The following is a 13401-nucleotide window of genomic DNA, read 5'->3' as shown; positions in this document are numbered from 1 at the left end:
TCTTGTTTTTTTCTCAACAAAATGAAAAACTTTTATGTATGACTCTTGTGCTCAACTCTTTCAACCATACTTTTAAATTTTGCACGTTGATTTCCGTGACTTCTGGGTAAACGAAGTTAAACCTAGACGAAAATGCGTTGTCGCACAAAACATCAAAAATGTCGTAATGATAATCAAAAATGCACTCAAAGCAATCGATATTCGCATTCTGGCAGTTTTATCTGTAACAACAAAATCGAACGAACGCTCTTTTCAACTTTACGTTAAGATCAACTATGCGGCTTAGCCTCGCTAAACCGCGATGTTCATCGCGCTGTTGAGATCCATGGGAACAAAGTTTTGAAAAATTTTGTTCTGTACCTCGACAGTTCAGGTATAAATGTGTAACATAGAAAATTAACGTAAACCAAACGATCCCAGAAGAATGAGCCTTATCTAAGAAAATTGCTGAAGTAAATAAACCAAAATTCGGAAATTTATTATTTGAAAATTCTAGCTTATGATAATCGTACCGAACCTCCGAAGTTTTTACGACCCTAGGGTAGAAAATTGGATTATATGGCGTATGCAATATAAACGGCGAGACGAAATTTGCAGAGTTTGATGGGAGACATTTTGTTCTTACATCAGATTGGGCTTACTTCTTCGGATTGCTTTAATAGCCAATTTAGATCCTAAAAGTTAAGAGATGGAATAACACTTTCAATTAGGAGGATAACTTTTAAGACAAGGTAAATTTTCACAATCATTTGAAGATCAAGGTCAAGGTATATATACATATATTCCCTAGCTTTAAGTACTCTTACTTTTGACTAGGGGATCAAGAAAAAATATATTTCTGGAATGAACTAATCAATGCTGCTAATGCGATTTGAAACAGATTAATTGGAATCTAAATCTATTGTACAATATTTGAACAAGTGTAGTATTTGAAAAAGAGATAACAGTTTTGTTCATTTGTTCAAAAACTGTACAAGTATGTACAGCTCTTCAATACATGCCGTGACAATAGCGTAAATTGTTTGATTGGGTAAGCATGATTTAAACAAACATTTATAAGTCCAAAAAGCAAACCTTCCACAATAGAATAGTTGCGGGAACGAAGCACTAAAAACAGTCAAAGTTCGAGAAATTTGAACAGTCGAAATTGATCAGGAGGGTTTTTGGGATCACTGAACATGAATATCGCGACAGAATTGGTCTTTGAGGTAACTGATGCCCAGGGTAAACGATATTCCCATCGTCTCTTGGAGTTTTTGGGGAAGTTCGTTATATAATCATGTCAAACTCGTTATTTGGCGGAGTTTTAGAATCGCTGAACACGAATATTGCGACAGAATTGACCTTCGTGGTACCTGATACCCCGGGCGAACCACATTCCCGTCGTCTCTAGGAGTTTTAGGAAAATTTGTTTCATATTCAGTTCAAACTCTCTTCGATTATCATAAAGTAGACAGTGGGCGGGAAAAACAAAAATTTAATTTTCTTTAGGAGTTGACTACCATATACTTACTTCGTTCAAGGGTGCTTATGATTATCATTGTTATTGACTTGCCTGTAACTTTATTACGTTTCATTGAAAAAATTTTCATTCATATTTAAAAAAAATCATTGTTTAGTTTTACTTTATTGTCTGTGAAGTTACATGTCTGTGAAGTTATATCTATAATTTGTATAATAATACTTCACTTGGTATAAAAAGAAACTTCCTTAATAATTAAATTCAAATAAATAGTCTTTTGTAAATAATTATATATAATACTGATTTTATGATAGTAATCAATTACTAACTATAATTTTGTTCACAAAAAATTATTTTTACATCAACCTTCAAATTTTGGTTTTGATAATTTTTATTATTTTTGTTTTCAAATAAATTTGTATATTTGGTCATGAAAGTAACAATAAAAAAAAGAGAATTTCTATACATTACTAGATTTACGCTTACGCTATTTGACAACAAACTCACAGAAATTTCCAGAAGTTCTCTTTTTCTTAACTCACACCCTGAGCCAAATAACTCATCACCGATGGCAAATTTTTCTAACAAAAGTTGTTTAAAATGAAGCTTTATTTGTTACAAATGAGAAACTCTCGTTGAGACTTCACTGTCCATATATACTTTTGCCGATTTATGTAACCATAGTGGTTTAAAATGGCTGGAAATTAACATATGGACAACTCAACAAATTTTTCCCATTTTATAAATATTTGTATTTTAATCATTCCTTTGTGTTTTTTTTTTCAATGCAATGTCCTAACAAAAATTTCCCATTTTCTCAATATGTAAATATATACATTTTAAACATCTTTTTTTCAAAGTTTTTTTTTTTCATTTATGTTGACTTATGGGACTAAGAGTGGGGGCTGCGATAGCTTCAAACTCGATTTCTGCGATTTCTCATAAGAATGCACCTATATTTCGTTCAAATTTGCAGGTAATTGTCCATTTCCTAACTTAAATTAGGTACTGTACTTATGTAGTGATATCTGCAATTAATCTTTGTTCAGCGTTGATCTATTAATTTGGCAAGAACCTAAAGGCTAGTTTACTTAAGTCTTTTAGAAGGCCCCTTACCTAAAATGTAAACCTTTTGACCCACTCCCTCAATATATGTTGGACACACACACACATAAGGTTTGAAAAAGTGTGTAAAATCATTGTAATATAATTTAAAAATGTTGATATAAAAACTGATTGTTTTTTAGGGATTATACTTATTAAATTTCATTATACTTACTTAAAGCCGAGAGGCTTTAGTACAAATGACTAGCTTGGTAGACCTTTTTTTAGTCTCTGATTCAGAAATGACCACTAAATTATAAGAAGAATGCTTTTTTTTTTGAAATATCAATAAAAATGTCTTCTTTATTTCGGGAGAAATGGAAAAAATGCATCTAGTATTATTTTCTTAGGTCACCTTCCGGGTCAAACAGGAGTCAGCTTAATTTTTGTAAATGGAACTATGTACTGTTTGTAACTGTACTATTCTTACAGTTTTTAGACTTAAAATCAGGTACCGAAAATTTAAGTCTCAGAAAAAAATTATTCAAACCGATGTTAATTTTTTTGAGGCAAAAAATCAGAATCTGCTACAAAAATTAGGAAGTTTCCTTTAACAAAAAAAAAAAAAAACAACAACAACAACAACAAACAACAAAGTTGACCATCGTTTGACCTGGACGCTTTCGGAAAATAAAACTAGGCACATGTTTTTCATTCGCTCTGAAAATACAAAGACACATATTTTTCTGTTTTTTTGATATTCCAATCAAAAATCACTCGTATATTGCATAAATTGTTTCAAAAACCATATGGTACCTATTTATTTTATGACTAGCCGATACCCGCCCGGTTTGCTGGGCAATTCCTCCTTTAAAAACAAAGACTACAAAAACTATCACGTTATAGCTCTCACTTATCCTCCTTTTGTTCACAATTTTAATGGATATTAATTTTTTGACGATGATACTCGCTGACACTGTAACTTTCTATAGGTCCAATCATTAAATTAATCTGATTTTTTTACTTTTTGGATCAAAATTACCCTATCCACCGAGTTCAATCAAATTCCATTACTTATTATAGGTGAAATAATTTTTAAAATTGGTTAATTCAAAAATGACAAATTTTCATACAAACTATCATCCCTTTTTCGCCCACAAACTTACAGAGTTTCATATAAACTTTCTTCTCCAATTTGATCCTCTCAAAAAATGAATTTTTATGAAAAAAGTAAAATAAATTTTTGTCTCAAACCATGAGCTCATATATCAAGATTTACATTTCTAACTTCAAAAACGACATAGTCTCATATAAACTTTCACCTTATACTGATCGACTTTATGCCGTCTCTCTCCTCTCTGAATTCTAAACTGCAGTGATTGATTTTCCTTTTTGATTAGTGTGTATTTATTTTTATGAACTAAAATTGGATACCAATTTCAATACTTAAAATATGAATAGAAACATTAGTGTTCATGAGAGGAAAGAATACATTTATAGATATTTTATAGAAATGTTACTCAATTAGTAGTTCTGTATTAAATATTATTTTGTTACAAATTAAATTCATTATTATACTATTTTTCCTTTAAAAATAATTCAAATTTCTATCTTCAATGGTTTTGCCCTCGACTTTTTCTGCCGGTTAAAGCCTTTAATATACAGAAATATAATCATCGATTCAAATATTTCGTACAACGATAAAATAAAGTTTCAGTCATTGAGTTTATAAATAATGATTCCAAACATACCGCTTTTGAGAAGAAAAATTAAAATTCACTGTAAATATATATAAACCATATGAAGTTATAAAAAACTATAGTAACACTAGCGGCCCCGACGGACGTTGTCCCGTAAAAACGTAACTCCAATTCATGAATACCTATACTACGTTTAGCCTGTCCGCTAAACCCATCCCGCTAAACCCCAATTTAACTCCTATTTATTGGAGTGGCCTGACCTTCGACCTTTGGCCTGACCTTTGATAGTAGAGCTCGCTGCGCTCGCATATGGCTCTAATAAATGCCTATTGACAATACCTGAATACTATTAAAAATACATAGTACACATAGTATACATAATGTGATATGATTTATATGCGCTCCCACCATTTAATGAAATTTCATTTTTTTGGTACGGAGCCCTCAAAAACAGTTGTACTGGACCGAATGGTAAATCTAAACCATTCTCCAATCCCCTTGAACTCACACAAAAAATTTCATCGAAATCGGTCCAGCCGTCTAGGAGGAGTTCAGTCACATACACACGCACACAAGAAATATATATATTAAGATGACAAACATGCAAACGTGGATCTACATTTGTCTATAAAATTATTAACATATACAAAATCCGCATCCCCTTTTTACCCCCTTAGGGATAGAAATTTGGAAAATCCTTTCCTATCGGATGCCTACGTCAAAGCCTACGTCGTACAAAGAACACACTCTCCAAGTTTAGGTCTCTGCGATCAGTGGTTTAGGCTGTGCAATGATCCGTTAGTCAATCATTCAAGACAAAGCATTATATATATATATATATATATATATATATATATATATATATATATATATATATATATATATATATATATATATATATATAGATTTGACTTCTCTGGCGCCAGATCCGTTCTACAGTCAACAAAAGACGAAATTTGTGAAAAATATTTGTTAACTGAAATTTTAGGATTTTTTTAAAGATCAGAAAGAAAATATACTGAGCCTACTGTATGAAATTTTATTTACGAGAAAATAATTTTACCAAATTAAATTTTAATAAAAAATTATTATAGGTACAAACAAGAAAATGGTGTTTACTCATGGTAAATAGTACAACTGAAAATAAAAAATTGTTATTAATAAAAGTAAGCCATTCAATGATAATAAAAATTACCTCTGGATTGCTCAAATAAAGGCATTTACAAACATTGTATGCTGGTTCGCACTTTTCTCCAGTTGCTGAAAGAATAAAAGCTTAAAGTTTTGAGATGTAGGTATAGTTTTATTCTTTTTTTAATGAATAATTAATAATTATGTGAGTAACCTCTCATTCATCAATATGTTTAATAAATTTAGCCATTAAACCATAAAAATGGATTTCACGCTAGGTAGGACGATGCCTGTAAAAATTTCTTCGGATGGTGGAGCACAATCAAAAACTCCTCGTAAAATTGAAAAAATATATAATGCATCACCACAGTCTTAAATGAAAAAAATTTGAAACAAAAGTTGTTTAAACTGACGAACAGATGTTTTAAACAAGTCTAACGATAGGAATTTGTCACCGTTTTCTCGGAAAATCCAAAAACTCTTACCCATCTTATGAGCTCAAATACATCAGAATTTCTTTTCATACCTGGTACAACATAGCTCTTGTGCACACGGTCATTTTAAACAATTTTTGTGCTTAGTATTTTTGTAAAAAGAACACAGTATAAAAAATGGAAATCGGTAACGAATCTTTCTTTACAATTTTTTTTTTTTTTATTTGAAACTTTGATTTGGAGATTTCTATTAGCTTTTTATTTGGTATAACTGGTATTGGTGTAACTACTTTCGTATAAAAGTGAAAACTCTAAAAATGTTCCGTGACATAATGAAATTAGCCGACACTATAATTCTGAATTTTTGGTACCTGAATTTTTACATTCGTCCATAGACTTTTTCGTTGGTTCTTGATATTTTTTTGGTAATGTTGGCAATTGTTGTTCTGCAGCGTTCACATCTAGTTTACCATTTTTCATCTTAAAAATAAATAAAATACAATTATTATTGTAATGTAATACTTTTTTTTGACAATTTAATTAATCTTTATTAATACAAACACTTACAATTTTCATCGTTTCCATTATACAATTCATATAACACTGAAAAAATTTAATTAATTTATAATTGAAAACACATTTGAATACTAATTTAATTAACTTAATTTAGTAACTTTAAAACTGTAAGTAAATATTAAGAACTAAGCAAGTAGAGAAGCAGGATACACGTTTATGAAGTCCCTAAATCGAATAAACATAACCAGTTTTCCAAATATTAACTATAACAATCAAATAATAATTTTTTATAATTTTTCGGATTACAGTTATTTTTATAGTTTGCGTCTAAAGTTCCGTCCTATTTTTATGACATACAGGTAGGTACATACATATAGACGACATTCATACAAATAAATAAGTATTTAAAATGATACTTCCTTTTTCTCTGGATATTGGACAAAATCTCGGACACGATTAATGAATATATGAAATTTCTCCAATTTTAAAAAAATTTGGCATTTGGGTACTACTTTTACTACAACAAGTAAAATTTTCTAAATGAATTATGATACTTGTTGGTACCAGATTTTATTGTAACTTTAATAAAGAGAGCAAAATTGTGTCAAAATGGTACTAGATGTGTTCGAAAGTCTAGAATGTCTTTTTAATTTATAAAAAAATTTTTTCTTTTCCATTTGAAAGAAAAATAAATTAATTACCATCATTTTTTTATCGTTATCGAAAACTCCCTTATGAAAATTATCAATTTGTTCTAAAATAATAAAATAAGTTTAGTAAAAAATCTCAGTAAAAATTAACTAAAAATATTACCGTCAGTTGCTTTACTTTTTGGTTGGCACATTTTTCTTATTAATTTAGCTGTCGAAGCCATTTGTGCTTCAGTTAACTAAAAAAATTAATTCTATACAAGATGTTCGAACAGTAATTGAACAAACAAATTTTGGATTTTGAATATACTCACTGCAAATGTATAATAAAAATTGGTTACAGTTATTAGACATATAAAAAGCACTACTTCAGGTCGATAAGACATCTTGTCAATCATTTCGACACTGTACACCCTCTTCAAAAAAACTTGTTTGTGCTTTCTCAGAAATTTATCATCGCGCAAATATATATATTTGACAAAAGTAGTAATTAAAGAAGTGAATATTAATTATACAATTTTTAATTATTACTTATAGTAATAATTAAAAACTATCTGCATATTTTGTTATAATTAATAATAAAAAAGACATAGCGATTTAAAAAATTCTATTCATTAATTTTAAATTAATTATTAGGGTGACATCGTCTCCCATATCGAGATACACGATTTCTGCATCTGTGCTTTCATTATACTTAAATAAGCACAGTGGAGTAGCTATCAGAAGGCATGGTGGTGCAGTGCACCGAGGCTCCAAAGCTCTGAGGGTTCCCTAAGCTTTGAAAAGAAAGGAGGAGGTTTATTGTTTCTAATCGTACATCCATTTCAACAATTTATAATAATAAAATGAATAGTAAATTAAATATGAATGCATATAGACCCTCTCAAATAATAAATAATAATAAACTATAAGAAGCTAGTAACTGTGTTTTGTAAATCATTTCTAATAAGCAATGTGTATAAGTAGTACTGTTAATAAAAGTATTTTATTATCGAAGATGGTCATTGAAGATCATCTTCGGCATTTGCCATTCATTGCGAAAGAAAACAAGGTGACATCCAACTTGGATTTTAGTAAAGCTATAGAATAATTTACAAAATTTAAGCTCGCAAGAGAATGTGAATTTGACGGGAAATTTTTCTTAGAAAACCTTTTTTTACGTCTATTGATCTCATCTTTATCATATCCACATCTATTTACCTTCTTTATAAACGCATTGCCTTTTCTACCCCTCATAAATTGTATTACCCCTCACTGTATTATTTTCTTATCTCAATTTGTAAGTTTGACGGCAAATCGGTCAATAAAAGTTCAAGTTACGTGGAAAGAGTGATGGCGCCCCTTTTTTCTTCCGTCGGGGTCTTTGTCCATCTAGCTACGCCACCGGGCACATTCACTATCACAAAGTATATTTTAGTGTTCTCTCCCTTTTAGACATGTTATTTTTGGTTAACATAAATGGATTCCAATTACAGATACGCTCTTTACCATTTTATTCTATTAGCTCTAATTTCGAGATAAATACTCATACTGTTGGCGAATTTTTTTAAATCCAAATTATATTTGATGGCAATACTAAATTTGTTATTACAGTTTCAGGCATTCCCCATGGAAGTACTTCTTTCATTAAAGACAATTGTCAATCTGCTCTCCAAAAAATTCCTGTCTTAGAAACAAACGGATTTTGTTTAGTTGAAAATGTATGTTCCAATGTACGTTTGTTGTCATCAAATGCACACCCCGGATTTTTTTTATATCTACTAAGGAAATTTTTATTATTAAATGTAGAGATTTGCAGTTAGACAAAAATTTTAAGGTATGTTTTATATCAGAAAAAAATGTATACGAAACATGCTCTATGAAATTTTATTTACAATGAAAAAACATTTTTTACACTCAAATAAATTTTTATAAAAAATTAATTTACAAACAATGATGTTTCTTATGGCAAAAAGTACATCTGAAATTAACAAAAAATTATTATTAATTAAAGTAAATATTAGAAAATATTATAATTAATATTACCTCCGGATTGCTCAAATAAATGCATTTAGCAAAATTATAAGCGGGTTCGCATTTTTCTCCAGTAACTGAAAGCGATTATTCATTTAGTTTTCATGTTTTGTTCAAGTAGATTATTATTAAAGTTGCATTTTTCAATCAGTTTTTTATTCATTTTTCATCATCATTACAATAGAATTGATATGAGATTTATTTCACAAAAATGAGAAACAAATTCATATAAACCAATTCCAAAGACAATTCTTTTTCGAGATAGATATAATTAAGATACAGTTAGCTTCATTATCATATGTATCGAAAACCAAAATTATTGTTTCTTATAGTTTTCAAATGTTTCTTGTGGACATTAATTGTTAATTTTGAGAAATCTCTTAATTACGATTTATTGTGAAATATGATGATTATTTTCTCAAAAATAACAAAAGTAAATATTCCCCAAAAATGAATGAAGGCCTTTTCGGATCTTTATCTGTACTGAAGAGTCTAACTATAATAAGTTCCCACTGAATTTCGTTTTTGGACAGTGTTCATGTTTTGTCCGTAAAAAAGTCGTATAAGCTTCTCTGTTTTTTTAACACCCAGTATAGGAAATTATTTTAATGGGTCCGATTTTTGAAATCGAATTTTCGCATATCTTTACGTTTCATGGTTAGGACAAAGCGTTAACACCAATTTGAAGAGAAGTATGTGTGTGTGTAGATCGATATCGCGCGAACAAAAATTGATATCGACTTTGTTGAGGTGTCTATCGAAGCGTATTAACAGAAATATGAGCCGAAAAGAATTTATAACATTCAGTCGAGTCGTTTAGAGTTTTTTTATTATACTTGGAAGTTATTCGTTTAGGCTTTAAGGGTCCACTTAAGTGTTAAACTTTGATACTTCATAGCTCTACCGAAAAGGGAAAATTATCCTAAATTCTATTCAAAATTTAGAGACTTCAAACTCTAAAATGAATATAGGGAATATTTTCACAATGCTATAATTATTTGAGTAAGTAAAATTTCGATACAAATTTTTGTTGCGTGTGTCTATTTGTAGCCTACTTTTTCGTCGCACGAGAGCTCTCGAACTAGTTCCAATAACTTTGGAACTTTCACTGCTATTTTCAAATGCTAAACTTATATTAGTGTCTTTTTGATGCAACAAAGATGAGTTATTACAACAACAAAAACTTGCGCACTTTAAAATTGGATTTTACCTTTATTTATACACTCATCCATTGATTTTCTCGTTGACTCTTGATATTTTTTTGGTAATGTTGGTATCTGTTGTTCGACTGCGCCCATATCTAATTTTCCACTTTTAATCTTAAAAATAAAATTCGATTTAATGATTTTTTTCGAATGAGTTTTTATACTTTGGTACTTACAATTTTCATCGTTTCCAAAATACAATTCATATAACACTGAAAAAATTTAAAACAAGTTGAAATATTAGAGTCCCGTTTTTTTATTGATATAGTATAAGATAGTTATCACAAGACGTCATCAATTTACATCTTCATAGTAAATATTTGTCGCAAGAATGAAACTATAGTATGTAGTTCAATACACGTTCGACTTCATAGTCAAACAGGGCCTTTTTTCGCAAATTCTTATTCTCTGCCACAAAAAAGCCTCGATAGTCGTCACCTTTTTTAGGTATTTTCATGCTCAAAAGTTTCCACGTAGAGTATTTTTAATCAGGAAATTCTCAAAATAATGTTGCTGCTTTTTAGTATGCTATTTGGATTCCTAAGGGAAGTGTAAACCACGTTTTGCAAGCCAAAAAAAAAGTCGTGCTATATATTTTCGGACTTTTTCACCTATTACGCAGATAGAATTTTTTTGTTTACAAAACGTAGTTTAACACTCCTCCTAAGAGGAAAATATAACATAAAAAAAACGCAGCGTTGCATCGCTCTTCTACCGCCAATTATACTAGTTTTGGAAAATTGTGAAAATTTTTCAAAGCATTTTCTATTAAAATTTTTTTTTGTTTATTTAAAAAATTTCAAAATGTTTATTAGTTGAAGCTAGCTACAAATTTTCAATTCTCTATCTTTCATTCTTATGTTGAAAATGGATACCAAAGTTTGATCTAATTTGCCCCCTCACGTTTCAAACAAAAGTTGTTTATTTTTTTATAAGGAACATTTTTTTACATTTAAACTTTTGTTCTACATCTAACGCAAATAAAACTCAAAATTTTAACATTTTTGAAAACAAAGCTCATAGTTTTTGAATTGAACTGTAAAAACTGAAAAAAAAACCCGAAAATCTTCCAGTTTTTCACGGATTGCGCAGCTTGCACAACTTTTTTCTTCCTTGCAAAATGTAGTTCACACTCCCCTAAGGGGTCCAAATATCATACCAAAAAACGACAACGACAAAAAGCGACGTGAGTTGTTTTTTTTTTTTTTTTTTGTAAAATTGAAACCTAGGAAACAAATTGATCAAACAAAAGCTGTTTTTCAGTTCCATTAAACAAAGTGATCCTTTTTTAAAATTAAAGACGTCTCCATATAAAAAAAAAACAAATACATTATTTTAATTTCTCCTAAAAATGAGTTAAATGATATTTTTGCGTTTTTCGATTTTCCATGCTGTTTTGCAAGTGAAAGGCTGAAACTTCTCCAAATATCATCTGTATAATCAAAAGACTTTTGGAACGAATTACCCTACTAAAATTTGTTCTATTGGAAGGGGACATCTTATTAACCTTGACTTGAGTGATTTTGAAAATCAACTCAAGTCCGTTAACGATGAGAGATACAGAAAAAGTTTTGTTAAAAATTTATTCTTTATAAAATAACAAACAATTTTTGTAGGAAACATTTTTTCGTCAGTCGTATAATTTCAATCGAATGCAAACATTTATCGCTATTAGTTTTTTCATTCGATTTCTACGGAATTTAATCAAGACACAAAAAGAATAACTTTAAGTTGTTAGTTTTTTTACAAAGACAATTGTCTGTCTTACTACGACCAAAAACTTAGAACATCACATAGACTATCATATAAGGTAAAGACCGATTTTATGCTTTCGATTTCTGCCTTTTGTATTAATTTTACCAAAAAAATTATTCCAAAAAAAGTTGTTTGCTATATTATGAAGAGTTACTTTCTTATTTAAAATTTTATTCCATCTCTTATCAATTCAGTGGCTCTCTTATCAACAATGGCCTTGTATCATATTCAGGGAAATTGGGAAAATCGAAAATTAAGATTAAAAAAAAAAGTTTTTCCAGACTTTTTTATTGTCCCGACAATGTCTTCTGTTTTCGAAATAACAAAACTTCGAATTAAAATCGTGTTTAGTATCCAAAGAATGCAATGAAAAGCGATAATTAATGCTTGTATAACTACCGGCACTTGGGCAAAGGTCTCCTAGTGAAATTAATGGCCGCTCTCTTGGGCGGACAGTGGAAGCAATAGGAGATAAAGAATAAGGAAATGGCTTAAGAACAGTTTTTTATAAGATAAACGAGAAATAATTAATTTATCGAGAAATTTGAGAAATTAAAAATAAAAAAATTACCATCATTTTTTTATCGTCATCAAAAACGCCTTTATGAAAATTGTCAATTTGTTCTAAAATAATAAGAAAAATTTTTTAAAAAACTACTACCAAAAAATTGATTCAATAAATTACCGTCAGTTACTTTAGTTTTTGGTTGACACATTTTTCTCATTAATTTGGCTGTTGAAGCCATTTGTGCTTCAGTTAACTAAAACAAATAAATTCAGTTAACAAAAACAAATAAGATGTTCGCACAATAACTCAGTAAACATATTTCGATTTTTTCACAAAATAGATACTCACTGCAAATGTATAATAAAGATTATTAACAATAATCAAACAGATTAAAAACATTGCTTTAGGTCGATCAGTCATTTTATAGATTATTTCGACACACTACACCTTTTCAAGACAATGGTTAGTACATTTGGAGATTTATCAACACTCAAATATATATAGCAAAAATAAAGGATGCTTAACGATATTTTATGCTGTAAGTAATAATTAATTACAAGGTTTTAAAAACTATCTTTATATTATGTTTTAATTCATTAAATTTAATAAATAGTTTGGACATTTAAAAAAATTATCTAAAAACTACTCCAAGCAAATTGGCAAATGGTTTGTATATCCTTTAAATTCTGAAACGAGCAATTTCCCAATATAAAGTTTTAGGTTTTTAATTATTAAAAAAGATATTCGGCATCCGTAATTTCAAAGCACAACAAACCGCGGGGGTATTATAAGGCCTTAATACAAAACATAAAAATTGGACGAAGAAACAAAGCATAAAACATTATCAAAGTTCGAAAAATTTGAACAGTAAGCCGGATTTGAAGGCAGTTTTTGGCATTTTATTCGTTAGGGCGTCAGAAAATTTTTTGAGCTATTCTGTTTTATAAGAAATTAAAAATATGCAATTAACATAATTAATATGC

The 13401-nt window shown here is 29.4% G+C and overlaps 2 protein-coding genes across 4 annotated transcripts; both read right to left on the bottom strand.

Annotated features, from left to right (window-relative positions):
* Window positions 1-5227: 5227 nt before the first annotated feature.
* Window positions 5228-7362, bottom strand: LOC123303510 (general odorant-binding protein 72-like). The gene is made up of 7 exons (XM_044886287.1): window positions 7252-7362; window positions 7101-7176; window positions 6989-7041; window positions 6339-6374; window positions 6143-6251; window positions 5402-5466; window positions 5228-5343 (listed from the first exon to the last, which is right to left on the bottom strand). The coding sequence occupies exons 1-7, from the start codon at window positions 7333-7335 to the stop codon at window positions 5326-5328; spliced, it is 441 nt and encodes a 146-aa protein (XP_044742222.1). The 5' UTR covers window positions 7336-7362; the 3' UTR covers window positions 5228-5325.
* A 1436-nt stretch (window positions 7363-8798) lies between these two features.
* On the bottom strand, window positions 8799-12899 carry LOC123303526 (general odorant-binding protein 72-like). 3 transcript variants are annotated; one of them, XM_044886288.1, is made up of 7 exons: window positions 12767-12899; window positions 12596-12671; window positions 12482-12534; window positions 10332-10367; window positions 10161-10269; window positions 8963-9027; window positions 8799-8897 (listed from the first exon to the last, which is right to left on the bottom strand). In XM_044886288.1, exons 1-7 carry the CDS (start codon window positions 12836-12838, stop codon window positions 8880-8882), a joined length of 429 nt encoding a protein of 142 aa, XP_044742223.1. In that variant the 5' UTR covers window positions 12839-12899; the 3' UTR covers window positions 8799-8879. The 3 variants fall into 3 exon arrangements, with proteins under 3 accessions (XP_044742223.1, XP_044742224.1, XP_044742225.1); XM_044886289.1 differs by having other exon boundaries at window positions 10161-10227; XM_044886290.1 differs by lacking the exons at window positions 8799-8897; window positions 8963-9027 and adding an exon at window positions 10008-10079 and having other exon boundaries at window positions 10123-10269.
* Between the last annotated feature and the right edge of the window lie 502 nt (window positions 12900-13401).

Source organism: Chrysoperla carnea, chromosome 1, assembly GCF_905475395.1.
Source record: "Chrysoperla carnea chromosome 1, inChrCarn1.1, whole genome shotgun sequence".
In the NCBI taxonomy this organism is placed as follows: domain Eukaryota; kingdom Metazoa; phylum Arthropoda; class Insecta; order Neuroptera; family Chrysopidae; genus Chrysoperla; species Chrysoperla carnea.
The sequence above is the reverse complement of the archived record's forward strand: the minus strand, read 5'-3'. Positions and strand labels throughout refer to the sequence as shown.

Bases quoted from the DNA above. Each gene is read 5' to 3' on its own strand.
- LOC123303510 (XM_044886287.1), bottom strand. From the start codon at position 7,335: ATGATTGACAAGATGTCTTATCGACCTGAAGTAGTGCTTTTTATATGT. The intron at 7,042-7,100 runs GTAATATTTTTA...TTATTATTTTAG, and splicing joins AAAAAGTAAAGCAACTGACG to AACAAATTGATAATTTTCAT. The intron at 6,252-6,338 runs GTAAGTGTTTGT...TTTATTTTTAAG, and splicing joins TAATGGAAACGATGAAAATT to ATGAAAAATGGTAAACTAGA.
- LOC123303526 (XM_044886288.1), bottom strand. From the start codon at position 12,838: ATGACTGATCGACCTAAAGCAATGTTTTTAATCTGTTTGATTATTGTT. The intron at 12,672-12,766 runs GTGAGTATCTAT...TATTTGTTTTAG, and splicing joins ATCTTTATTATACATTTGCA to TTAACTGAAGCACAAATGGC. The intron at 12,535-12,595 runs GTAATTTATTGA...TTATTATTTTAG, and splicing joins AAAAACTAAAGTAACTGACG to AACAAATTGACAATTTTCAT.